The sequence below is a fragment of the Felis catus genome, chromosome B2 (genome assembly GCF_018350175.1).
Source record: "Felis catus isolate Fca126 chromosome B2, F.catus_Fca126_mat1.0, whole genome shotgun sequence".
Taxonomy (NCBI): domain Eukaryota; kingdom Metazoa; phylum Chordata; class Mammalia; order Carnivora; family Felidae; genus Felis; species Felis catus.
Window position 1 is genome coordinate 113,107,610 of NC_058372.1, and position 25,264 is coordinate 113,132,873.

The window sequence follows — 25,264 nt, forward strand, 5'->3', positions numbered from 1 at the left end:
TGACACGATCTGATTCACATTTTAAAAGAGTCACTCTGGCTGTTGTGTTAAGACTACACAGTAAAGGGGGCAGGAAGAAGGTTCGAAGTAGGGAGATCATATAGGTTATTGAATAATTTACATAAGAGGTGATGGTAGCTCAGCCAAGGTTGACAGTAGTGATGACATCAGATTCTGGATGTACTTTAAATTTCCTGATGGATTGGATATGGAGTTAAAGGGAAGCATCAGATATGATCTCAAAATTTTTTTCCTCAGTAGATGGCAGAATGGAGTTTTCCCTCAAGTAAGACGGTAGCAGATTTGGGAAGGAAAGAGCTTTCCCCATAGCCTAGTTTCAGACATGTTTATAATATATGTTATACATGTGCGTAAGGTAGTTGAATAGGCAGTTGGCTACCCAAGTCTGGAGTTGAGGGAAGAGGTCTGTACTAGAGATTTAAATTTGGGAGTCACTGGCATACATGTGTTCACAACCACAGACGCGAGATTACCAAGGGGGTGAGCGTAGCCAAAAAGAAGAACCTTAGTAAATATGTACAGCTTTTTGTATGTCAGGGGGAGAGAAAGGAGGGGAGGGGAAAATGGGGGAGAGGAAACGATGTTACAAAAGTCTAATTCAGTTTCTATGTTAAATAGGAGCACTGAACCTTCTATATTTAAATGCAAGTAAACCATATGATCCCTTACCATCACTACCTATTTATTGGTAATGACTTTTAACATTTATTGAGAGTTTTGTGCCAGGCTTCCAGGCTTTAGTTCTCAAAATAATGTTTGCATTAAACATTATTATTATCCTCATTTTATAGATGAAGAAAGCCTTGACACAGAAAGATAAATAACTTAGCCTACATCTTCACAGATGGTAAGTTGTAGAATTTTCTGACTCCAGAGCATGATTGAAGCAAGGCTGCTACTAGCCCATATGGTGCCCTTGTGAAATCAGAAAACACTCCATTTCCACAAGTAAAATGTAGTTATTGTCACAAAACCCAAATGGCTGATTCCCAGGGGGGCTAACCAGAGCACCAACTGGTAGCAGCTCTGTGTGCACACAACTGCCTATGCTTTTGCGTGATCCCACACCAAGACTCCAGACAAGTTTTAAATAGTTTGTGTTGCTTCTCCCACTTCCATGGCAGACACCTCTATCAAGCTCAAAGTTGAAGAATGGGAAGGGAGTCTTCAAAATTGCCAGGTAGGGGAGGGAACAATCACAGGTGTCACTAAGACAGGACAGGTGCACCTTTGTGCAGGTATGTGCCAGTGTGCAGGTGAATGGTCTCCTGAGTGTGTGTGTGGTCATATGCACCCAATGTGGGTAAAAAAATTTTTTTTAATGTTTTTATTTATTTTTGAAGGAGAGAGAGAGACAGAGTACGAGTGGGGGAAGGAGCAGACGGAGAGGGAGACACAGAATTTGAAGCAGGCTCCAGTCTAAGCTGTCAGCACAGAGGCCTATGCGGGGCTCGAACCCACAAACTGTGAGATCATGACCTGAGCCGAAGCCAGATGCTCAACCGACTGAGCCACCCAGGCGCCCCCCAATGTGGGTTTTTGTAGGAGCCAGCTCTCCACTGCTCTGGAACTCTTAGGCCTGCCTGTGATTTTAGAGGATATTTATCTATGATGCAAATTAACACATTTGCATTTATGGTACGCTTGTACAGTGTGCAATCTGAACACTTCCATGCAGCAACCTTATTCCTAGACACTTTTATTCATTAGACAATTGTTAAGTGTCTACCTACAAGCAAAGGGCTATAGGAGGCACTACAGTAGATTCAGACACTTGTTCTTTTTATCAAGGAACATAATTTCTAGTAAGAAAAAAGATATCTACATAAATAGTATACAATACAAAGTGTTTAGTTCTACAAGAGAAGTATTGAAAAACTGCTATGTGAATTCACAAGAGGAAGTACTTATTTTCAGTTTGGTTAATTAAAAAAAAAAATGTCATGAAGGAGGTAGTGTAGCAGGATTCTCACACAGGGAGTCGTGACACTAAGGCTTTTCTTTCCAGGAAGCAACTTTATTCCTGCCAGCACCACTCAGTTGGGTTTGTACCCAAAGAACTGAGCCCCAAATGCCATGTGGCATAGTTTTTTATATATTTTTTACTTCTTGGTTTCCCGTATATGGTAACACACAAACATGCAGCCTGATTAAGTGGTCTCATGTTACAAGGTTGTGAGGCATGCTGTCACGTAGGCATATATATAGCCAGGTTGCCTTGAGGTTTTTTTTTTTTTTTCTTTCCTTAGGGAGGGGACCACGGTAGCTACCACAGTAGCATTTGAGGAATGGATTGGAAAGTGGATGTGCAGAGATGGAAACTAAGATATTTCAGAGGGAAAAGTGTGGATAAAAACAAAGAGATGTGAAAGTGTATATCAAAGTGTATATTACAGTGCATGAAAATAGTGGATACTTAAGTAAGGCAAAGTAGTGCATCGATTCTGAACTTTGCCTTAGACTCCCGAGAGAGGCTAGGAAGCTATTATAGTGGTCCCCCAAACCATTGGAAAACTGCAAAAGGAATGAAAAATATCTTGAACACATGTGTACAACTACTTAAAAATATACATTTTTTTTTTAAGTTTACTTATTTTTGAGAGAGAGAGTGAGCAGGAGAAAAGCAGAGAGAGAGAGAGGGGGAGAGAGAATCCCAAGCAGGCTCTGTAGAGCCTCATGGGGGTCTTGAACCCACCAACCATGATTTTCTGACGTGAGCTGAAATCAAGATTCAGAGGCTTAACTGACTGAGCCACCCAGGTACCCCTAAATGTCTTCAAATAATACAACAGAAATCATTCAAAAACGACTGCATTCACAATAGGGCTTTGTTATTACGTATTTTCTAAGCCAACAAATAACAAGGTTACTATAACAAGCTAGTCTAAGAAATTTTTCAGTGTGAATAAAGGAGTTCTGTGTTCAAAAGGTTGGTGGGGGCACCTGGGTGGCTCAGTCGGTTCAGCATCCAGCTTCAGATCAGGTCATGGTCTCTCCCATCGTGAATTCAAGCCCCACGTCAGGCTCTGTACTGACAGCTCAGAGTCAGGAGACTGCTTCGGATTCTGTATCTCCCTCTCTCTCTCCGCCCCTTCCCAGCTCACTCTCTTTCTCTCTCAAAAATAAATAAACATTAAAAAATTAAAAATAGATTCTGGTGGATTCCTGAGTTAGACCAACTTTTATCTTAGTGGTCTAAACCAACCTTGTTTATTTTAACAATTAGAGAAATATATGGCACATTTTAGACGTTCAGTAAATGCCAAATATTACAAAATGAAAAGCTTAGGTCAAATCAGAGTCCACCCTGAGTATCAAATTAACAAATTGGGGCTTTTGGGGGGGGGCGCGATAATTACTGAGTAACAGGAGAATGGAGGAGGGAAACTAATTAGAGGGTTACTGTAGCATGAAAGCATGAAGCAGGAGCAATGAATTTCTGGACTATTACAGACTATAAACTACAAGACTCCACATTTATTTACCTGTGTATTGAGGAATGTGAAATTAAAGCCGCTATTTTGATTTAGCTGGTGCTGTAAACAACAAAAAAGTAGACAGAGAGATGAAGTTCAGTTTTGGATATTCTGAGCTTTAGCAAACCATCGTGGCTGAAAATGCACACACGAAAGAAAAGATCAAACAATCTATGTTGAAAAGCAAGCTCTAGAAATTGTGCTCATTCGTTTAAAACGTACGAAATTTTTAACACTTTTTTCTTTCTCTCTCTCTCTCTCTTTTTTTTTTTTTTTTTTTTCTTTTTTTCTTCAAAATAAAGCGAACTTCCACCTTCGGAAAAGAAAGTCCAAGGTACCCACCAAGTTCCTTTTGGCCAGACATGAGGGCGCGCAGGTGACGTCATCGCGACGGTGCGCGCTCCTGCGTCTCGAAGGACGTGTTGCGTCTTTACCAATGAGACGCAGGGGGCGGGGCGACTCCCGTAGCCACCAACGGCTCTTCCCGCTAGCACCCATGTGCGTACTCGCACGCCCCCTCGTGTTTCCTGGCTTTGAGGACCATCCCTGCGTCGCCCTTTGTCTATCGTCATCCTGGATCAGCGCGTGCGCCCAACTCCCTGCCTTTCTCTGCGCCAGGCGAAGGGCGACGCCTCCAGGTAAAACTGAGGAGGTGCAGGAGGCGGACTCTGCGCAGGGCCAGTGGTGCCCGAGCCGTCATAGCTCTTGGCCACCCGGAGCGGGTGCGATGGCGGAGGATCAGAGGTGCGACAGCGTGGGGTCCGAGCCTTGCTCTGAGGCAGCGGCGACTGCGGAACCTAAGGTGTCTTCATCGAAGACCGCCGAAGTTGTCTCAAGATCGTCGAAGCCCGAGGACTACAGTAGCAAGTGCGTGTTCTGCCGGATCGCGGGGCGGCAGGAACCGGGCACCGAGCTCCTGGACTGTGAGGTGGGCTGCGAAGCGGACGGGGCGTGGGTGCGGGAGCCCCGGGTCCGAGGCCTCGCGTGGCGGACCGTGGTGCGGTCATGTCAGGCTCCCGGGAAGGAGGGAGGCCTCGCAGGTGTGGACCGGGATTGGGGAGGCTGGGTGTCGTGGTGTTAATGACGGACTTGCTTCTTTCGGAGTGGGGGCTGTCTCCAGCAGTATCCTTGCTGTGCCGAAGGGAGGACATTGTAGTGATAAAGCCGAACACTTCGGCTTCTGTCCGCTGATACCAGGTATTTGGCAGAAAATAGCATTTGTGATCTGTTTTTAATTGAGGGATTCCTCCGCCGTGTCCCCCACCGCCTGCCTTTCTAGATAGACACTGCTTTTAAATTCTGCGCAGTCTGCTACTGCTACTGAGGAGCAAACTGGTGGAAAAGAGACAATGGTAATTGGGGAAAGCTTCTTTGTGAGACTGGAATTAGGCTGGGGGCGGCGGGGAGCGGGGCAGAGGTCGAACTATTTCTTAGCCGGCGCAGATTTCCACTGCAGGGTACAGTTCCTACAGGTGTCGACATTTGGAATGTATGCAGATTTTCAGAGCACTAAGATTTTGCTCAGATGCTTGCACACAGATACCTGCTACACGTTTTCTTCTACCGGTTCTACTTGCCTTTAAAGAAGCAGCCTTTGGAGAGGATCAGCTCCAGAGATTCTGGTATCTTTTTAGTAATCATTAATGCATTCGTTAAAAGTGAACTGGAATCTGTTCTAAGCACCTAGTGTCGGAGATTCACTGGCGAATAGGATAAAGGACAGTCAGTGTTCAGCTCTTGTAATCTAAAGGGTGGCATGAATACGGAGGAGACAACAGATGACAGTGCTCTGTGCTTGGTGAGGTGGTTCTGCCGCTTGCAGTATTTTGCTGAGCTGTGGGTTTGGTTCGGTTTGATCCCGCCAGCCACAGCCCCAATCTAGTTTTAGACAAGGTGGTCAGTTGTGTCAACCCAGGGTTGGGTCTGGCTCTGTGGGTGTTACGGAAGGGCAGTGGAACAAACGTAAGAAATTATGGCTGGACAGAGGGCTGAAGTGATGGACCTTGACATCTGTGCTGAATGGGGGAAGGAGTGAAGACAGGCAGCAGCTGACTGGGGGGAAGACCCAGTAGTCAGTTGTCTGCCAAGTAGGCCTCTTGAGCTGATCCATAGAGTCAGCAGGGACCACCAAGCTCTCCTCCTTCATTCACTCCTTATTTTACTAAACTTAAAATTAGGCTAGCAAGAGGTAAAGTGAGGTTCTTAACTTCACAGAATTCAGTATTTCGTAGATTCCCAGAGACTGCTTTTAAATTTTGCACACTCCAGCACCGATGTTGAGGAAAACTAGGAGATAATAGATACTAGTAGTGTAAAAAGTTTGTCTACAAATAGTTAGGGGGAGGGGGGAGTGGGATAGCCCAAACTTGTATCACAGGTTTTGTTGTTTGTTGTTGTTTTTCTTGGCCAAAGGTCAGGGTTTTTTCTTTGTGAAGAACATTTTCAGAGAAAATTATGTGAAAAGCCTGGGGAATTTTTATAGAGGAAATTGGACAAATAAACACTTTTTACTTTTATACCCTATCTAGGGGGCACACGATGAATATAGACATTAGTCCATGCAATACAGAACATAAGCAAGATGCACATGCTTGTACAATAGTGCCTCAAAAAGGTGCAGATCTTTTTACAATTGAATCTAGAATGATTTGATATATCAGAGCTCATTAAATGTTAAAGATTTATGTTTTTAAAAAGAGAACCTAATCTTTAGCCTATGTATTTTGTATTATACACATTATATTCCTATATTAATTCATATATGTTTATTTTTAGAAATAAATATTTAGAAACTATTGGGTTTATATAAAGTAGAGTAGATTTATAATTAAGTACAGAGGAGAAAATTGATTTGGAATCATTGGAGGTACTAGCATAATGTGTGGGTCAGTCTGGGAAACCTTTCTGGCTAAAGCTAGAGAAGGTTCCTCACTCCATAAGCATCCATATAGTGTTTTCTTGTTGTATACTGAAGAGACTAAACAAATACTAGACCACACATTCTCAGTGGGGGAGATATCACTTCTGAGGGGATAAAAGTTGGTTTTGGGGCGCGGTATCTTACTCTTTTTGTATGAGGCAAAGATAAACATAGTGGACACAAACAGAAAAAGCATAATCTGCGGTATTAAACTATCATGACAGTGGAATCAGGAAAAAAAGTCTTAAGAATGTGTTTTGAGGGGTGACAGTGAAGAAATGGTTGAGAAACACAAGGCTAGATGTTTATTTTCACCTTGCTTGAGACCACACTGAGGAAATACTAGTTTAACTTTGATGTCCTCCCCCTTCTTAAATCAAACCTCAGATGGCAGGGTACTGAAATGTTCCTTCAAATGTTATTTCTTCTTAATTTGCTTTAGATATTAGGGGTCAGTTGCAGAAATAAAAACTAGTTATTTAAAGCAGAAATGGATTTAATATAGGGAATTAGTTGCTAAAAAAGTCGTTGCAAGAGCTGAAGGAACAAGATCTAGAAAAGCCTTCAAGAATGACATCCAGAACAGCATTTGCAGAACTGGAGCCCTGAGGAGCCATTTCCTGTGCCACAGTCAGGAAGGTGACTGCCATTGGAGCTGAGACTTCAGGAAGAGGTCTCTTGAGGTGTGACCCAGAGGTGAGGAAGCAGTGTGACTGCCACTGTTGAGCGGTGTCTCCAGTGGGAGCACTGTTGGCAGTTTGGGCTGGATTCTGCTTCGTTGTGCACGGCTGTTCTGCCTCTTGCAGGATGTTTTGCATTTCTGACCTCTGGACAACGAAGGCCAGTAGCACCTACGTATTTCTACTCTTCTTTGAGCAACAACACAGCGGCAGAGCTCTACTGCACCTGCTAGCTCCACACCGGTAGGCCATGGCGACAAAACAAGGGGTGTCTCCTGTGTGTCTCTTGACTCCCAGGAAACTGTTAACTAGACATTGGAATGGGAGGGGAAAGGAAGAAAAAGGAAACTGGGTAGTCCTACAGCTGACCAGTTCGCCAGCTGGAACTAGCCGAAGCAACAGAAAGATGGCTTTGCTTCAGGTTAGCTCGTCAAAGCACCTAGGTCTGAAGTACATCTAATTGGCAAGAGCTGAGTTCCATCTGGGGATTTTGGCTTTTTAAAATTTCTGAAGTACTAAAGACACAGAAGTATTTGCAGTGGAGGTTGAGTACTTACCTACCCTGTTCACCGCAGTTTATTTGTTGTATGTAAGTGGATGCTTAGCCTACATTGCTTAGATTCAGTGGTATAATGAGGTCAAGAGAGACTAGCTGTTTGTCTAATCTGTGCATTCTCAAAAGTGTTAAAAATTGATGTTTTTGCCTGGGGCAGGGGCAAAAAGCTTATTATTTATATATATGAAATACGGGCATAGCATATAGGATATAAATGGATGTCCGAATGGCTGTGGTTCTAAAATATCAGAGGAGGGGAGCAATTAGAAAAAAAAAATCTATAAAGTTTCCTTAGGGGGATGATAATGCGAAAAGGTTGAGAAAAACTGTTAAAATCAAACAGTGGCCAAAATTCCAACTTAAGGTGTTTTGCAAGGACAGACTGAAAGATCATGGAAAGTCCATCTCTTATTGGAAAAGTATGTAAAAATTATAATGACATCATTTAAAAAAATTTTTAAAAAATGTTTATTTATTTTTGAGAGACAGCAAGCAGGGTAGGGGCAGAGAGTGAGTGGACAGAAGATCCAAAGTGGGCTCTGCACTGACAGCAGCAAGCCCGATGTGAGGATCAGTTTCAAGAACCGCGAGATCACAATCTGAGCTAAAGTCAGACACTCAACCACCTGAGCCACTCAAGTGCCCCAACACCACCATTTTCTTTTCTTCTCTTTTTTCTTTTCTTTTCTTTTTTCTTTTCTTTTCTTTTCTTTTCTTTTCTTTTCTTTTCTTTTCTTTTCTTTTCTTTTCTTTTCTTTTCTTTTCTTTTCTTTTCTTTTCTCTTTCTTCTTTCTTTCTTTCCAGGATTAGAGGAGGGAGCATTGATAACTTTATCTTTGTATTTAAGCTTCTGTCATTTATTCACATTTATTTATTAAACAGTTTTTCAGGTTTACTATGTGTTATTCACTTGAAGTTCAAGGATAAACATGGCATGTCCTATACTTGACAAGCTCGCTGTGATCTGCGTTGAAAGCATAAAGGAAAACTTCTCACTTAGTGGTTGTCACTAATGGAGAATCAAAATTCTGTTTTAGAGTTACTTGAAATATCTTTCTTTGTGTAGTTGTGTTATCAACATGGCATACAGTTAGGATTATTTGTTTCTGTTTGTTTTCAGTTTTTAGGGATTACCTTTTTTTTCTATTTAAGTCCAAAAAGTATGTTAAATATTCATGTTTTAAAGTCAAAATTGTAAAGAAAAGTACATTCGGAAAAATGTAGCATCCATTCTCTTGTCATCTTTACCCTGTTGCTCTTCCTTCACAAGAAACTAAAAAACATATTTTTGGTTTATCCTTCTTCCATTGTGAGAATATGTATGTGTATGTTTAATTTTGTATTCTTCTTTCTTACACGAGAGATGGCCTAACAATTCTCCTGCTTCTTGCTTTATTTATTTATTTTTTTAACTTAGAAGTATATTTCAGGGACTCCTGGTGGCTTAGTCGGTTGAGCTTCTGATTCATGATTTCTACTCAGGGTCATGGGATTGAGCCCTGCTTTGGGCTGCATACTGAGTGCGGAGCCTGCTTAAGATTCTCTCTCTCCTTTTGTCCCTACCCTGCGCATGCATGCTGTCTCTCTCTCTCTCTCTCTCTCTCTCTCTCTCTCAAAAAAAAATATTTTTCAGCAATCATTTCATAAGTATATAAAGATCCTCATTCCCTTTTATAGCTATATATTACTTTATTGTATGTATTTACTATAATTTGCTCAACCAGTCTCCTAGTTGAATTATGGACCCTTGGGTTATTTTCTTCTTTCTTTCTTTCTTTCTTTCTTTCTTTCTTTCTTTCTTTCTTTCTTTCTTTCTTTCTTTCTTTCCTTCCTTCCTTCCTTCCTTCCTTCCTTCCTTCCTTCCTTCCTTCCTTCTTTTTCTATCACAAATCATGCTGTAAAGGATAGCTTTGTACATGCATCATTTCATACTTTTTTGTCATTGTATCTTTGTAATAGGAGAAAGTTTTTCTTAAAATGAAGAGTCTAAAAGGAGCACCTGGGTGGCTCAGCTGGTTAAGCACCTGACTCTTGATTTTATTAGCTCAGGTCATGATCTCATGGTTTGTGAGTTTGGGCCCCACATCGGGCTCTGCAGTGACAGGGCAGAGCCTGCTTGGGATTCTCTCTCTCTCCCTCTCTCTCTGTCCCTCCCCTGCTTGTGCTGTCTCTCAAAAAAAAAAAAAAAAGTCTAAATAATGGCTGGTTCAGTAGTAGCAATGGGAGAGAGGGTAACATCAGAGGGCCAGTTTCAATATTTTAGAAAGCTTGATGGAAATCTAATTCAATCATTGATTGCATAGGCTAAGTTTACTACAGGATCTTAAAAGTAACCATTTCCCCCTCCTCCCCATCCTCATCTTATAGACAAATTACACTTAAAAAAATTTTTTTTAATGTCTATTGAGTTTTGAGACAGGAGAGACAGAGCATGAGCAGGGGAGGGGCAGAGAGAGAGGGAGACACAGAATCCAAAGCAGGCTCCAGGCTCTGAGCTGTTAGTACAGAACCTGATGCAGGGCTCGAAACTCACAAGCTGTGAGATCATGACCTGAGCTGAAGTTGGACACTTAACCGAGTCACCCATGTGCCCCGACAAGTTACTCTTTAAAAAAAATAAAAAGATTTTATTTAAATTCCATTTAGTTAGCATACAGTGTAATATTAATTTCAGGTATGCAATATAGTGATTCAGCACTTCCATACATCACCCGGTGCTCATCACAGCAAGTGCCCTCCTTAATCTCCATCACCTATTTAACCCATCCTCTCACCCACCTCCTCTCTGGTAACCATCAGTTTGATCTCTATAGTTAATGTGTTCCTTGGTTTGCCTCTCTCTTCCTTTTACCCCTTTACTCATTTGTTTTGTTTCTTAAATTGCACATATGAGTGAAAGGATATGGTATTTGTCTTTCTCTGACTTATTTTGCTTAGCATAATACTTTCTAGCTCTATCCACATCATTGCAAATGGCAAGATTTGGCTGAGTAATATTCCATTATATATATAATATATATATCATACACAAACACACGCCCTACGTCTTCTTTATCCATTTATCAGTCAGTGGACTGTTGGGCTGTTTCTGTAATTTGGCTATTGTAGATAATGCTGCTATAGACATTGGGGTGCTCTTGCACTGTTGGTGGGAATGTAAACTGGTGCAGCCACTCTGAAAAGCAGTATGGAGTTTCCTCAAAAAGTTAAAAAGAGAAAGAACTACCCTGTGATCCAGTAATTGTACTACTAGGTATTTATCCAAAGAATACAAAAATGCTAATTCAAAGGGATACATAGACAAGTTACTCTTAAAAGCTGGATAATATTCAAGATTTTCATGTTGTTGTGCCTATTCGTTTTTGCAAATCTGGGTTGAAGGTACGTTAAGTGAGGACAGCAACAAAGTCAATAATTAAACATTAGTATTATTACTTAAATGTTTATTTTTGAAAGAGAGAGAGATTGTGAGCAGGGGTGTGTCAGAGAGAGAGGGAGACAGAGAACCCCAAGCAGGTTCCATGCTATCAGTGCAGAGCCCAACACAGGGCTCGAACTCATGAACTGTGAGGTCATGACCTGAGCCAAAATCAAGAGTCAGACGCTTAACCAACTCAGCCACCCAGGCACCCCAAACACTGTTTTAATAAAATTATGTTGTGGGCATTTTATAGAAATTTTGAGATAGGAAAGGGACACATAATACCCTGTTTTTGCTGCCTTCCATTTCAATCATGGCGCTCCTGAGAACTAAAGTAGACAAAAAAGTCTCATTTTCTGAAGTGTGGTCTTATCAAAAGTTGACTTGTCAGTCCCCTGAACCTTAGGTGATGAGCAGTATGGCTCCTGATAAGGAAGTTCATGGTATAATATGTACAATGGACTTTCACCATTGTTCTCATTGAAACCAAGATTACTGGTAAGGATATGAGGCCCTCATTAAATTGAATTTTTGATCTTGAAACAGAGAACTAATGAGCAACAGTGTATTCTGGGAATTTTTCTGAGGGAAACTTGTTGATGTACTGATTTATAGTGATTTTAATTTTGACTTAAAAAATTACTGAAATGTAGTTGACACACAATGACAATTTCAGCTGTACAAAATAATAATTCAATAATTCTATACATTACCCAGTGCTCACCATGGTAAGTGTAGTCACCATATAACATTATTATATTATTGAGTATATTCCTTATGCTGTACTTTTCATCGCCATAACTTATTTTATAACTGGAACTTTGTACCTCTTAATTTCCTTCACCTATTTTGCCCCCCCCCCTTTCTTCTAGCAACCACCAATTTGTTCTTAGCATAAGAACGCCCTCTGGGTGCATCCATGTTGTCAAAAATGTCCTTTTTTTATGTCTGAATGTATTGTGTGTATACATCATCTTCTTTATTCATTCATCTATTGATGGATTCCTGGGTTGCCTGCATATCTTAGCTATTGTAAATAATGCTCTACTAAACACAGAGGTGCATATATGTTTTTGAATTAGTGTTTTCATTTTCTTTTGGTAAATACACAGTAGTGGAACTGGTGGACCATATGATATTTCTGTTTTTAATGTTTTGAGGAAACTCCATGCTGTTTTCCACAGTAATTGCGCTAATTCACCTTCCGATATAATGGATTGGACACTTAGTACAATATACTGGAGTTTGTTTTAGTATTTCAAAGGCTTTTTAATGTTGCAAATATAATAAAAATGTATTTATATACAGTTTATGGAAAAATGTTTAAAAAGGTAATCTCGGTAGATGCTAGATGATTTTCTTGTTATAATTGAGGAATATCTATTTTGTAAAAAAATTGTACAAGTGAAAAAGAATTTATCAATCTCGCTATGTTTCTGTAGTCAAACTTTAGAAGTACATATTAAGAGTGAAAGACCCTTAGGTAGGTAGAGATGGAGAAATATCTAACGAAAATAAAACTCTATCATTGTTGGTAATGAAGTTTTAATTAACTTCATTGATAATTTTTTTCCTGAAATTAGCTTTATATAAATCTTCTCATTTTCTGGAATAAATGAGCATGTCATGAAGGGCAGTAAGGCTTGTGTTTGTGGACTAAATGCATATTCACAAAATTGCCCAGGTGGGCTTAGTTGTAACGTAAATACTATTTCCCTATCAGACTGAGATTTATGGTATTCAAGACATGCCAGAACAGCATTAGGAAGTTCTTAAAAAAAAAAAAATCCACTAACAAACGATATGTTTTCTCCTTCAGAATGAAGACCTAGTTTGCTTCAAAGATATCAAACCAGCAGCACCTCATCATTATCTTGTGGTGCCAAAGAAGCATATTGGAAACTGCAGAGAGCTAAAGAAAGATCACATAGAACTGGGTAAGAGGACAGTAGTGTTCTTCTTAGTTATATCATTTTCAGTTGGCATCAGTGATGGCCGTGACAGTTAAAAGAGAACAAGTCTGGCAGGTATTATGAAAAAGGAGCATTATGACTCTTCAAAATTTCCACTGTGAAAATTTTCAAATATATACAAAAATAAAGAACATAATGTAGTCTCCATATATTCATCACCCAAGCTCAACATTTATTAACTCGTGGCCAATCTTTTTCATCTGTTAACCTTCTCCCACTGGATTTGAAATTCCAGACATCATATTATTTAATCTTTAAGATCTCTAAAAGATAATGCCTCTTTATGTTTTTTTAAGTGATGGCTTTTCTCGACTCTGGAAATGGAAGATGCTATTTAAAAAATAACAAGCAAATAAGTTGTGATATGGCCTAGAAGCTCATATTGCCTGGGAGTGAGACCATATTGGTACCTCCCTTGTAAGCTTCTGGTGTAGGTGAACTGACACCAAAATTTAGTTATGAGGTTTAGCAATGAATTTTTCACTTCTGAAAAGAAGATTTTGAATCTTGTCCTTATAGGATTATCCTGTATTTTCCTACTCATGATTTCTGTGAGTTACCAGTTATCATTTACTAAGACATTTCTAATTTCACTTCATATATGTTTTGATAGCCTTTGCCAATAGGGTCTGGGATTAGTTTGGTCAGTAAATTAAGTAGCCGATAAAATAGATAAATTGGGCCAGATTCTTTTGGTGTTTTTTTTGTTTGTTTTTTAATTTTTTTAAATGTTTATTTATTGTTGAGAGAGAGAGAGAGAGAGAGAGAGAGAGAGAGAGAGAGAAAACAGGGGAGGGGCAGCAGAGAGAGAAAGAGAGATACAGAATCTGAAGCAGGCTCCAGGCTCTGAGCTGTCAGCACAGAGCCTGATGTGAGGCTTGAACTCATGAACTATAAGATCATGACTTAAGCCTAAGTCAGATGCTCAACTGACTGAGTCACCAGGCGCCCCTGGGCCAGATTTTTGAAGGTGAATAAGAAATATCTTTGAGGGAAAACTTTGATGTGTACTTCATTAGTGTTTAGACTACCGAATTACCCGTTTTTAAATTGTTTATTCTCCATATTGCCAAATGCCTTAGTCATCTTAAGTTCTATGAGTACATTCCATACTCATTCCAGCAGGTAAAGGCCAATATATATGCAATATTTAATATCAAGCAACAGCTACCATGCCTTAAGTATTTCCTTTTTATACTGTTTTTAAGGAGCGAAAAATATGTTTATGCTTGGTTTTCTTTTTCTAATATTTCTTCTATTTTATTGAAAGTTGTTATAATTGTTGCAAATAAAATGTTACCAATTTTGAAGCAGCATGGTAGGTGTTTGAGGTTTCATTACACTGTTCTTTCTGATTTTGTTTATATTTTAATAGTTTCATAATAAAAGTTTAAAAGTTCTTTCAGGGTGCTAGGTTGCTCAGTCTGTTAAGCATCCCACTCTGGATTTCATCTTGTGGTTTGTGAGATCAAGCTCCATGCTGGCAGTGTGGAGCCTGCTTGGGATTAGGTCCCTCCCCCTCTCTCTGGCTGTCCCCAGCTTGCTCTCTCTCTCGCTCAAAGTAAATAAACTTAAAAAAAAAAAAGATCTTGCAATTAATATTTTTATACAGTTTATAAAGTTGGGAAAATAATAAGCATATGGAAGAGTTCAATAACACTGTCACAAGCACTGTGATTATAACTGATATTTATAGAACTCCACTTAACTATAGAATACACAATTTGTTGAGACCACATGTTCACCAAGGTAGGCCATATTCTGGGCAGTAAACTAAGTCTAAATACATTTCAAATGATTGAAATCTTACAACATCTGTTCTCAGATGACAATGGAATTAAAGTAGAAAAATAATAAAATCTAGAATAGCACTAAGTATTTTTAAATTAACATACTTTTAAATAATTTCTAAATAAATAGGTCAAAGAAAACAATATTGAATTGATTGGTAACAAAAATCCAACATACCAAGATTTGTGGAATTTGCCAAAACAATGCCTACAGGGAAACTTATAGCTGTCTGTGTTTATGTTAGAAAATGAGGTTTAAAACCAATAACCTAAGTTTCTGCCTTAGGATGCTAGAAAGGTGAATCAGTCAAAACCAAGTATAAAGAAAGAAGACGTAACAGTGAAATGTAAAGGAGACAATAGGTTTTACTCCATGTATTTTGAGTTTGATTTTAAGTGAATACATAATTATGATTGTCATGCCTTCTCAATGAATTGAGCCTTTTTTATCATTGTAAAATGTCCCTCTTGATCTCTGGGAATACTTCTTGAGTCTATTTTGTATGATACTAATTTAGCTACTTTAACTTTCTTATTGTTCACACTGGGTATCTTTTTCTATACTTTCAACCAATTGAATATTAATATTTAAAGACTTGAAGATAGCAATAGACTTGGGTCTTGCTTATTTATAATTATATTTTAAATTTAACGTGAAAATCTGACTTTTAATTGTTTAGTTCATAAATGTTTAATGTAACTATTGATACAGTTCAGTTTAGGTCTACTGTCTTGCCATTTGTTTTCTGTTTGTCCCATTTTTTAAAAAATGTATTTATTTTGAAAGAGAGAGAGCATGAGCTGGGGCGGGGCAGAGAGAGAGAGAGAATTCCAAGCAGGCTCCACACTCAGCATGGAGCCTGCCACGGGGCTGGATCACATGACTATGAGATCATGACCTGAGTCAAAATCAAGAGTTGAACCCTTAACCAACAGAGCCACCCAGGTGCTTTATGCCCCATTTTTTGTTATTGCTCTGTTTCTTTCCTTCCTTCTTGTGGTTGATCAGATATATATATATATTTTTTTTTTATAATTCCACTGTAATTTATCTCTTTCCTTTTCATGTATTCCTCTTCATATTAAAAAAAAGTATTGCTCTAGAGAAATTAAAATATAATTGTGTAATTAATATAATATATAATTGTATATAATATATATAATACATATAATTATATATATAATATAATATAATATATAATTAATATAATAATATAATTGTGTAATTATCACAGTCTACTTAGACTTCACATTGTAGCAATTCATGAAAAATGTAACTGCAACACTTTGTGTTATTGTTGTCATATATATTACATCTACACACTTTATAATATGGTACTGTTAAAAGCATTGCTTTAAAGCAATTGAAAGAAAAAAAAAACATTCTTTACCCCCATGTCTAGGATCTTGGGAATATTTTAAAAGAAAACAAGATACAATCTTGCTTGAAGTAATGAGCTTTTTTGGATGATATGCTACTGTCGTCCTCCTGGCTCAAGCCTGACTTAGAGAAGAAAAATTAGCAATAATTTTATAATCCTCTTTATGATAACCATCTTCTGTAGATTCTCATTTCTTCCTCTTCTAAATACTTGACTGCACCATTCAGAAATAAAAGAGGTCTAAAGCTTGGCATTGTGCTTTGGACATTGCAGGTTACCACATTTTTTCTCATGGGAAGCATATTTCCATCCAAAGGCCATAAAGGACCAAGATAATGAAGACAGTAAGGCAGAGAGAGTTTGGAAGCCAAAACAATTATACAAACATTTAGCTAGTCAAAGGTGGCCTGACACAAAGTGCTATCATATCTCTAATTTGGACTGAAAGACAAATTCAAAGTTTTCCCGTCTGTCTTTTCTTAATTCAGGTATTTTTTTATTACTTGGTCTCCTTATGATTTGAATTAGACTTCAGTAGGATCAGATGTCCTAAGTAGTCACTTGATAGCTGTTCAAAGTCAACCTATACATGACGCTTTGTGATAGGTTGAACCTTCATTTCAGTGCTGATGGGCAAACTTCTCAGTAACTTAAAACTATTAAACAGGTGGTTTAAATGTTTACCCATTTGATACAACTTTTGACTGGGACCCTAAAAATTAATATTAATTACAACTTAGTAATGTCTCCTGCTGTGTAATGTCATTTCTTTTCTGTTTTATAGTTGAGAACATGGTAACTGTTGGAAAAAGCATTCTTGAAAGGAATAATTTCACTGACTTCAAAAATGCGAGGTATGTGTACTTGCAGATAGAAACTAATATATGCAATTGTTTTTTCTGAAATATTGTTTCTTCGTGGGAAATGAGAGCAGAGGCGGCAGAGAGCCTGGTTTAAATGCAGTTTTCCTGAGAGTGAAGCATTCATTGTTCAGTGGTAGTGTAAATTTAATAAATAAGTCTTCTTCCTGTCATGTCTCAAGATTTTCTAATGATTGCCACTCATAGTTTAGACAGACAAGTATATTTAAGCAGTGCATAGGTAAAATAGTTGAGTCTACCTTTCTTTGTTCAAGATGTGTTTTTCTATAAAATTGTGTGTAAATTGAATTTCTTTAGAAAATATTTTATATGATTTAAAAATGTATTATACTTGTCATGTGAAACTACTTGAGTTTTTTCTCTGCTGAACTGAACTCTGGCATTCGCCAAAGTTTGAGCAAAAAGCATGTAATAAAAATATTCAACTTGGCAATTATTTTAATTAATCTAAATAGTGGGTTTTTTCCTTCTTAAAAGACTTGTGACTTTGCCTAGTGTGACCAAAGGAGTAGCAAGGCAGGTGTAGCAGAGATCACGTCTAACATCAGAACTGGAAGTGAAAGAGATCTGAATTCTGATGTTATCTGTGCTGCTTGCTGAGTACTGTGCTTGTACTGGTTGTGCTACCTGAAGACATTTAACCTCTCCAAGATAACACCTGCTCTGCCTACCTATGGGCTCAAATAAGATGGTGTGTGAGAAAACGCTCTGAAATCTGTTAAGCACTATTCAAGAGTGATAATGACAGGGAACAGATAGTATTTGAGACCCTTTGGCCAAAAGCAGCACATTGCCTTTCCAGTCACAGGAGTGTGTGTAGAAGAATGAACGGCACCATGAGAGTCAAGAGCCCTGAGTCTCAAGCCTGTCTTTACCACTTCCTTACTTGGGGACCTTGGGAAGTCTCCCACTTTCTGGATTTTGGCTTCCCCATCTTTGAAATGAAAGGGTTGAATGAACCCTTGAGTCGCTTCTACCTTTTAGATTAGTTGATTCTATATTATGTGAGCTCCTGTTTCATGGAGGGAAGACCCAGTCTCCTTTTCTCAGTAGTGGTGGAAGCTTTTCAATGTGTCTTGTGTATCTGACTCCACATTGTCAGCTATACTGTTGCTGCAGCATAGCCCTTCTCCCATGCCTTCCTCCTACACTCCACTCACTGGAGTTTTTTGTTTGTTTGTTTGTTTGTTTTTTAATGGAGACTCACAAATATTTGAGTAGGCAAATATTCCTAGGCTTGGATTATTCTTACAGGTATGCCTTGCTCCACTCAGAATTGCTAAGTGGACTTACAAACTGTGAACTTATTTTTAAGAGGTAGAATCACATTTCTTAGTAGAAATTTGTTAGTAGTCCAAGGAATTCTCTTATGACTGTTTTATAAAGCAGATAAATTGTGAATAATTAGGTTATCTTCATTATTAAGAAACTTGAGTGATGATAAAATTTTTAAAATAATGGTATAATTAATCTCATTACTGAAATATTGGTTGGTAAGGAAATCACTATTAAAGGAGAAAGCACACCATCTACTGGCTATGTCCTGGAATAAAGGAACCCTTCTACTTGAGTGTCCTGTAATTTTTTTTTTTTTTTTTTTTTAAAGATTCATTGCAGAGCCATATCTTAGGAAAATTAAAGGTTAAAATGTTAAGGACCAAGGTGATAAAACATAATGCCAAATTAGAATTCATCAAGGTTTTACTGAGGCATAGTATGCCTTTAAGCCCTTCCTTGATGAAGAGTTTGTTACTATGAACTTCATGAAACGAGGAGGAATTGTGAATACTTTTAAGTATAGAAAGAAGGCAGTAAAAGATACTTGAGTGGTAACCTGTTTGGGACGTCCTTAATGTTTATGTGTTTTATCGTAAAAAAAAAAAATAGTTTTAAACTATTGTAGAACTGATTTGCCAAGTATCTCTTACCTTTCTGTTTTAGAATGGGTTTCCATATGCCGCCTTTTTGTTCCATTTCCCACTTGCACCTTCATGTTCTGGCACCTGTCGATCAACTTGGCTTCTTATCAAAATTGGTTTATAAAGTGAATTCCTATTGGTTTATCACAGTAAGTGTTACTATTGTAGTAGCTGCATACAAAAGTATTTAAAATATTTGTCCTTTTTGTTGTAGATCTTCTTTTCTTGGCAACACTAGGCATTTACAGCTCTCATAGACCTGATCATCTCTTTTAACATACTGCTCGAATGTATGCAAAATAATATTTTTAATTTGAGGGATTTTCCAGGTTATCGTATCTGTAGGAAGAGAAGCTATGGCTAAGTCTCTCCATTGCAGGCAGTGGGTATGATATAAAAGAACCATGGCATTAATAGTTTAGAATCCAGGGTCCAATCTGGATTGAAATTGTGGCTCCATTAGTTATTTGAGGTACTATGTGCAAGTCACGTAAACTTTTTAAGGCCCAAGTTCTTTATCTGTTACCTACCGATAAGGAATACTGCCTACCTGTAGAGTTGATGAGTGGATTGATAAAATAATTTGTATGTAAAGCACTTAAAACTACCTTGCAAATAGTGCTGGTAAATATTACCTGCTGCCTTTGTTATCATCATCAATATTATTATAGAAATGAATTTTTGTAATTTTCTAGTTTAGAAAAGGACTGCAGTAGTAGCATCACCTGTCAGATCTGAGGTGGAAGCTTTGAGCCTAAAAAAATGCAGAATTCTGTTTTGCTAGTGCAAAAGTAGAATAGAATTCAGCTGATTATAGGCCTGTTGCTGGACAGTCAAGCCTTAGTTGATAAGTGACTGTCCTTCCAAGGCCACTTGACTAAGTAATACACCAGTTGCTATTGTGTCCATGATGTTAAGGTGACCTGTAGTTGCCATATACAAATTATCACTGAATTACAAATTAAATAATTACTGTTAGTTAATGCATATTATTATTATAGCCATGGTACAGAAGAAATTAAAAAGCATGATTTCTAGAAACTTCATATTTCAAACTTATCCCTCTAATTAACTTGTCCAGATGATTAATTTAAACATAATTTAAGATACATATGTGTGTGTGTGTGTGTGTGTGTGTGTGTGTGTGTGTTCAAAATTTAAAAAGTGAATGTTTGACAGGGCAGTTGGTGTGGTCTCTTTAAAAAAATTAGTGTGATTAAAAAAGGAATGTTTTTCCTTATTTGTATTTTTGATTTTCTACACTATCCATGCTTTTATAATAAAAAACTCATTAAAATATATTCTTGTAGGGTTTTTAACTATACTTCCTTACATGACTTTTTAGTTAGAAAAAAATGAATGAACATTGTAAGTTATAGGATCTGTTAATGGTTCATCCTGTGAATCTGAACTCTTCTTAAATCTGTCAGTATGTATCATGAGACTTTGAAGAAAATTAAGAGAAAGATATTAAGGTTTATTTCAAAATCTCTTATATGATGTTTCAGATATATAAGATGTTTGAGAAAAGTATTTGAAACAATAATCAGAAGACTTTGGTTTACTTTTTTTTTTTAGAGTGGTTTTAGGCTCACAGCAAGATTGAATGGAAAGTACAGTGAGTTCCGATATAACCTCTGCCCCCCATACTATAGACATCCTATATACCACAGTGATACATCTGTTATAACCCATGAAATTACAGTGATACATCATTATCACCCACAGTTCGTGATTTACATTAGGGTTCATTCTTGGTAGTGTATATTTTATGGGTTTGGACAAAAGTGTAATGACATGTATCCCCCATTATAGTATAATGCAGAATAGTTTCACTGCCTTAAAAAATCCTCTGTGTAGCCACTGATCTTTTTAATGTCTCCACAGTTTTAAGCCTTTTGTAGAATGTCTTATGGCTGGAAAAATACAGTATGTAGCCTTTTCAAATTGGCTTCTTTTACTTAGTATTATGCATTTAAGATTCTTGCACATCTAGTTTACTTTTTAAAATGTCAGTATTATATTTATTTTCCCTTTCTTATTGAAGCTTTTTAACAACTATGCAATGTGGATAAAAATCTGCCTACTTATATACAATATTGAATCCTTTTACTATAGTTTATAAAACTATTATATTGAGAAAATTTTTAAGATATTTTTAGGAACAGAATATGTCATATCCACCTCTTCTGCTGTGACTTATTATAATAGGGATGCCAGTAGAATTATTTCATGTAGGCTGTAATAATTAGAATTTAAAAATATGTTATGTTTTCAAAATTACAGGCTGATTGTTTGATTGAAAAACTAAGAACATGAAAATGTCAACAGTGGAAGATTTTCCTAATCTTGGCTCAACATAAACTAATATTTTGGTCCCTTTGAAGTCTAATTACCATTGTAAGGTTTGTTGGGTTTTATGAGAGGCTATTACTGGGTAGCCTTAAATCTTTTTTGAATGTTTCTTGAGATCTGTGATACAGTTACATGGATACTTTGTCACTAACTTCTTTGTTTTAATGGTTACATGTCTAAGGTATAAGATACTGTAGATAATATCCCATTAAAACAAGTTCTGTTAATCAGGGAGGGCTCTATTTTCTTTTTTAAAAGTTCAAATGTTTTCATTTTTCCAGTAGTCAATTATAATCATGATTTCTTTATGAAGAATAAACTGATACAGAAAGTACTTTGTCAACTTTGTTGGAGCCTTTATTATTATAAAGGGGGGAAAAGTAACCATTTCTTGACAGTTCTGTAATTTTACACACGAAATTTAAAAACAAATAGTACCATCCTACATAGTGAGCTCTGTTCTTGTTGCTGGAATTGTATATGTATTCCGTTTTACTCAGATTTCGGGTGCTGGTTTTCACTTCTGAAAGCCTAACGTTTTTGTAATAAATTGAAAGCTATATAATATACATAAAATAATTTCTAATGATGAATTTACAAGAACAATCAACTTGGTTATCCAAGAGAAGTCGCTGTAATGGAATTTTACCTATAAGAGCATAAATGGGGAAGGAATACAAAGTGGTTATAATAATGTTATTAAAACTGGACAGACACTGTTGTTTTATGGTTTGTTTATTGTACCAAAGGAAAAGTAGCATTCAAAAGTGGTTATGCTTAGCTTTTATCGTGAAGAAATCCTGATTAGAAAGTAGTGATAGATAAGCTTAGGTGAGAAAATTTATTTTAATAGCACAGAGTTAGCATTATTGAGCTATCATTTCATGAGACCTATATCTTTAGGAATTGTGCTGATCTACACTAACAATAGTGAATGTGAATGAAGACTAGGTACTGAAAGCTTATCCTACATTGTGCCAGCATATAATAATACCATGTGCATGAATATAAATGAACACAAGGATTAAAGTTTTGATGTTAGAAAGAGGCTGTGATGATTAGTTTTCTTTCTTATTTTTGGCATGATACTAAACGTAGTTTTATGTAATGAAATAAGTATTATAATGTTTAGTTACAACATCTGGCCTATTTAGTTACAGCATCTGAAATAAATATTCATTTATTCATTTAGCAAACATTTGTTGAGCATTTAGCATTTACCAGACACTGCCAGGATCAGGAAATAGAGAAGTGAGAGAGGACAGTCTGTCTTCAAATGCTAATCTGAAGACAAAACCAGTGATCTTAGTGTAGTGTGTTAAGTGCTATAAAGTTCTCAGAAGAGGCTGTGGAAAGGAATACAATTTTGAGAGCAGGTTGTCAGTAGAACTGAATATTCAAGACTCAGTGTTAGGCAGGTAGACAGCGGGAGTTCAGTTAGGCCAAGAGTCCCACATGTACTTTTCTTGAGTTCTGCTTCTGTTATTATTTATTTTATAATTGAAATGAATGTTCACATTCCATTTTATTCACTGAAAGTGGAAGTAGGGGTTATAGGCTCTCAAAATTAGATTTCCAGGGTTTCCAGGACAGCTTTGTTAAGTAGCTCTCTGAGCACCTACACGGATAAGCAGTTCCAAGTTTGCAGAAATCAAATATGACCACTTTCGGAAAAGGAATTTTCTGCATGTACAACATGTTGTACTATGTGAGTTTGCAATGGTATAATTGACAGTATGATGATAACATGTAAGGTATTTAAGGAATTCTCAAATGCCTTATGGACTCTTCAAAAATATGATTAGCCAACTGATTTAATTTATATATGTTTATACCCTCTCATAGTTGTTTTCCTTCTTTCTTGGAAAACCATTGATCCTCATATTCTTAGCAGCATTTGTCTTTTACTTGTAAAGATTAATAAGGTGACTACAGTTAAAATTCACTGAGCCTTTTCAGTAAAATATTTGATAACTTAGTAGCTATCCATAACATTAGCTCAGCACAAAACTAATTCATAACTTGTTTTTAAAATGTTTAAAGTACTATCTAGAGCATTATTTATGCATGTTATGATTTTACTTGTTTTTAATTGCAGAATTGTAAAATTATTAGTGACCTGTTTCAAATTGTTCTTATATAAAAGAAAGCTAAATAAATATGGAAAAATACTATGTCAAGTTTTGCCTCTGGAGTTTTTAATGTATGTGGGTTTTTTTAGTGATTTTATTTTTTTACAGCAGTTGTAGGTTCACAGCAAAACTGAACAGAAGGTACAGAGATTTCCCATATAGCTCCCCCCACACACATATGCATAGCCTCACCCATTATTAACATTCCCCATCAGAATGGTACATTTGTTGCAATTGATGAACCTACACTGACACATATAATTACCCAAAGTCCATTGTTTAGCTTAGGGTTCACTCTTGGTGTGGTACATTCTAGGAGTTTGGGCAAATATATAATGACATATATCTATCATTATGGTATCATGCAGAGTATGTTCACTTCCCTAAAATTCCTCTGTGCTCTATTCATCCCTACCTCCACCAACCTCTGGAAAGCAGTAATGTTTTTACTGTCTGTGTAGTTTTGCCTTTTCCAGAATGTCATATAGTTGTAATCACACAGTATATAGCCTTTTCATATTGGCTTCTTTCACTTAGTGATATGCATTTAAGGTTCTTCCCTGTCTTTTCATGGTGTGATAGCCCATCTCCTTTTAGCACTGAATAGTATTCCAGTGTCTGGATGTACTACAGTTTATCCATTCACCTACTGAAGGATATCTTGGTTGCTTCCTAGTTTTGCCAGTTATGAATAAAGGTGCTGTAAACACCTGTATGCAGGTTTTTGTGTGGACATAAGTTTTCAGTGCCTTTGGGTAAATACCAGGGAACATGATTATTGGGTTGTATGATAAGCATATGTTTAGTTCTATAAAAAACTGCCAAACTGTCTCCCAAAGTGGCCATACCATTTTGCATGTCCCACCAGCAATGAATGAGCTTTTTGCTCCACATCCTTGCCAGAATTTTACATTGTCAGTGTTTGGGATTTGGCCATTCTACTAAGTGTGCAGTGGTATCTCATTGTTTTAATTTCCTTTTCTCTGATGACATATGATATGGAGCATGTTTTCATATGCTCATTTGCCATCTGTGTATCTTCTTTGTAGAGATGTCTGGGTTGGCCCGTTTTTAATTTTTTTTTAATGATTTATTTTTGAGAGAGAGAGGACAGAGTGCGAGTGGGGGAAGGGCAGAGAGAGAAGGAGACACAGAATCTGAAGCAGGCTCCAGGCTCTGAACTGTCAGCACAGAGCCTGATGCAGGGCTTGAACTCACGAACTGTGAGATCATGACCTGAACCGAAGTCAGCCGCTTAACCAACTGAGCCACCCAGGTGCCCCTGGGTTGGCCTGATTTTAAATTGAGTTGTTTTCTTATTGTTGAATTTTAAGAACCCTTTGTATATTTCGGATAAAAGTCTTTTATTGGGTGTGCCTTTTTGTAAATATATTCTCCCAGCCAGTGGTTTGTCTTCTCATTTTCTTGACATTGTCTTTTCATGGAGCAATTTTTAATTATAATGAAGTCCAGCTTATCAGTTATTTCTTTAATGGATCATGACTTTGGTGTTGTATCTTGCCATATCTGAGGTCATCTAGGTTTTCTCTTATATCTTAGGAGTTTTATAGTTTTGCATTTTACATTTAGGCCTGTGATCAATCTTGAGTTAATTTTTGTGAGGGTTGTAAGGTATGTGTCTAGATTTATTTTTTTGTATGTGGATATGCAGTTGTTCCAGCACCATATGTTGAAAAGACTTATCTTTACTCCATTTTATTGCCTACGTTGCTTTGTCAAAGATTAGTTGATTATATT

General features: G+C 37.3%; 1 protein-coding gene across 2 annotated transcripts; it reads left to right on the forward strand.

Moving 5' to 3' along the window:
• The first annotated feature begins 3,993 nt into the window (after window positions 1–3,993).
• Window positions 3,994–23,554, forward strand: HINT3 (histidine triad nucleotide binding protein 3). 2 transcript variants are annotated; one of them, XM_003986531.6, is made up of 5 exons: window positions 3,994–4,425; window positions 12,894–13,011; window positions 17,004–17,073; window positions 19,042–19,168; window positions 21,306–23,554. In XM_003986531.6, exons 1-5 carry the CDS (start codon window positions 3,994–3,996, stop codon window positions 21,336–21,338), a joined length of 780 nt encoding a protein of 259 aa, XP_003986580.4. In that variant the 3' UTR covers window positions 21,339–23,554. The 2 variants fall into 2 exon arrangements, with proteins under 2 accessions (XP_003986580.4, XP_044913935.1); XM_045058000.1 differs by lacking the exon at window positions 19,042–19,168.
• The last annotated feature ends 1,710 nt before the right edge of the window (window positions 23,555–25,264 follow it).

Coding starts and splice junctions, on each gene's coding strand:
- HINT3 (XM_003986531.6), top strand. CDS start 3,994: ATGTGCGTACTCGCACGCCCCCTCGTGTTTCCTGGCTTTGAGGACCAT. Junction 13,012..17,003: donor GAAAGATCACATAGAACTGG/GTAAGAGGACAG, acceptor TCTGTTTTATAG/TTGAGAACATGGTAACTGTT. Junction 17,074..19,041: donor ACTGACTTCAAAAATGCGAG/GTATGTGTACTT, acceptor TTTCTGTTTTAG/AATGGGTTTCCATATGCCGC.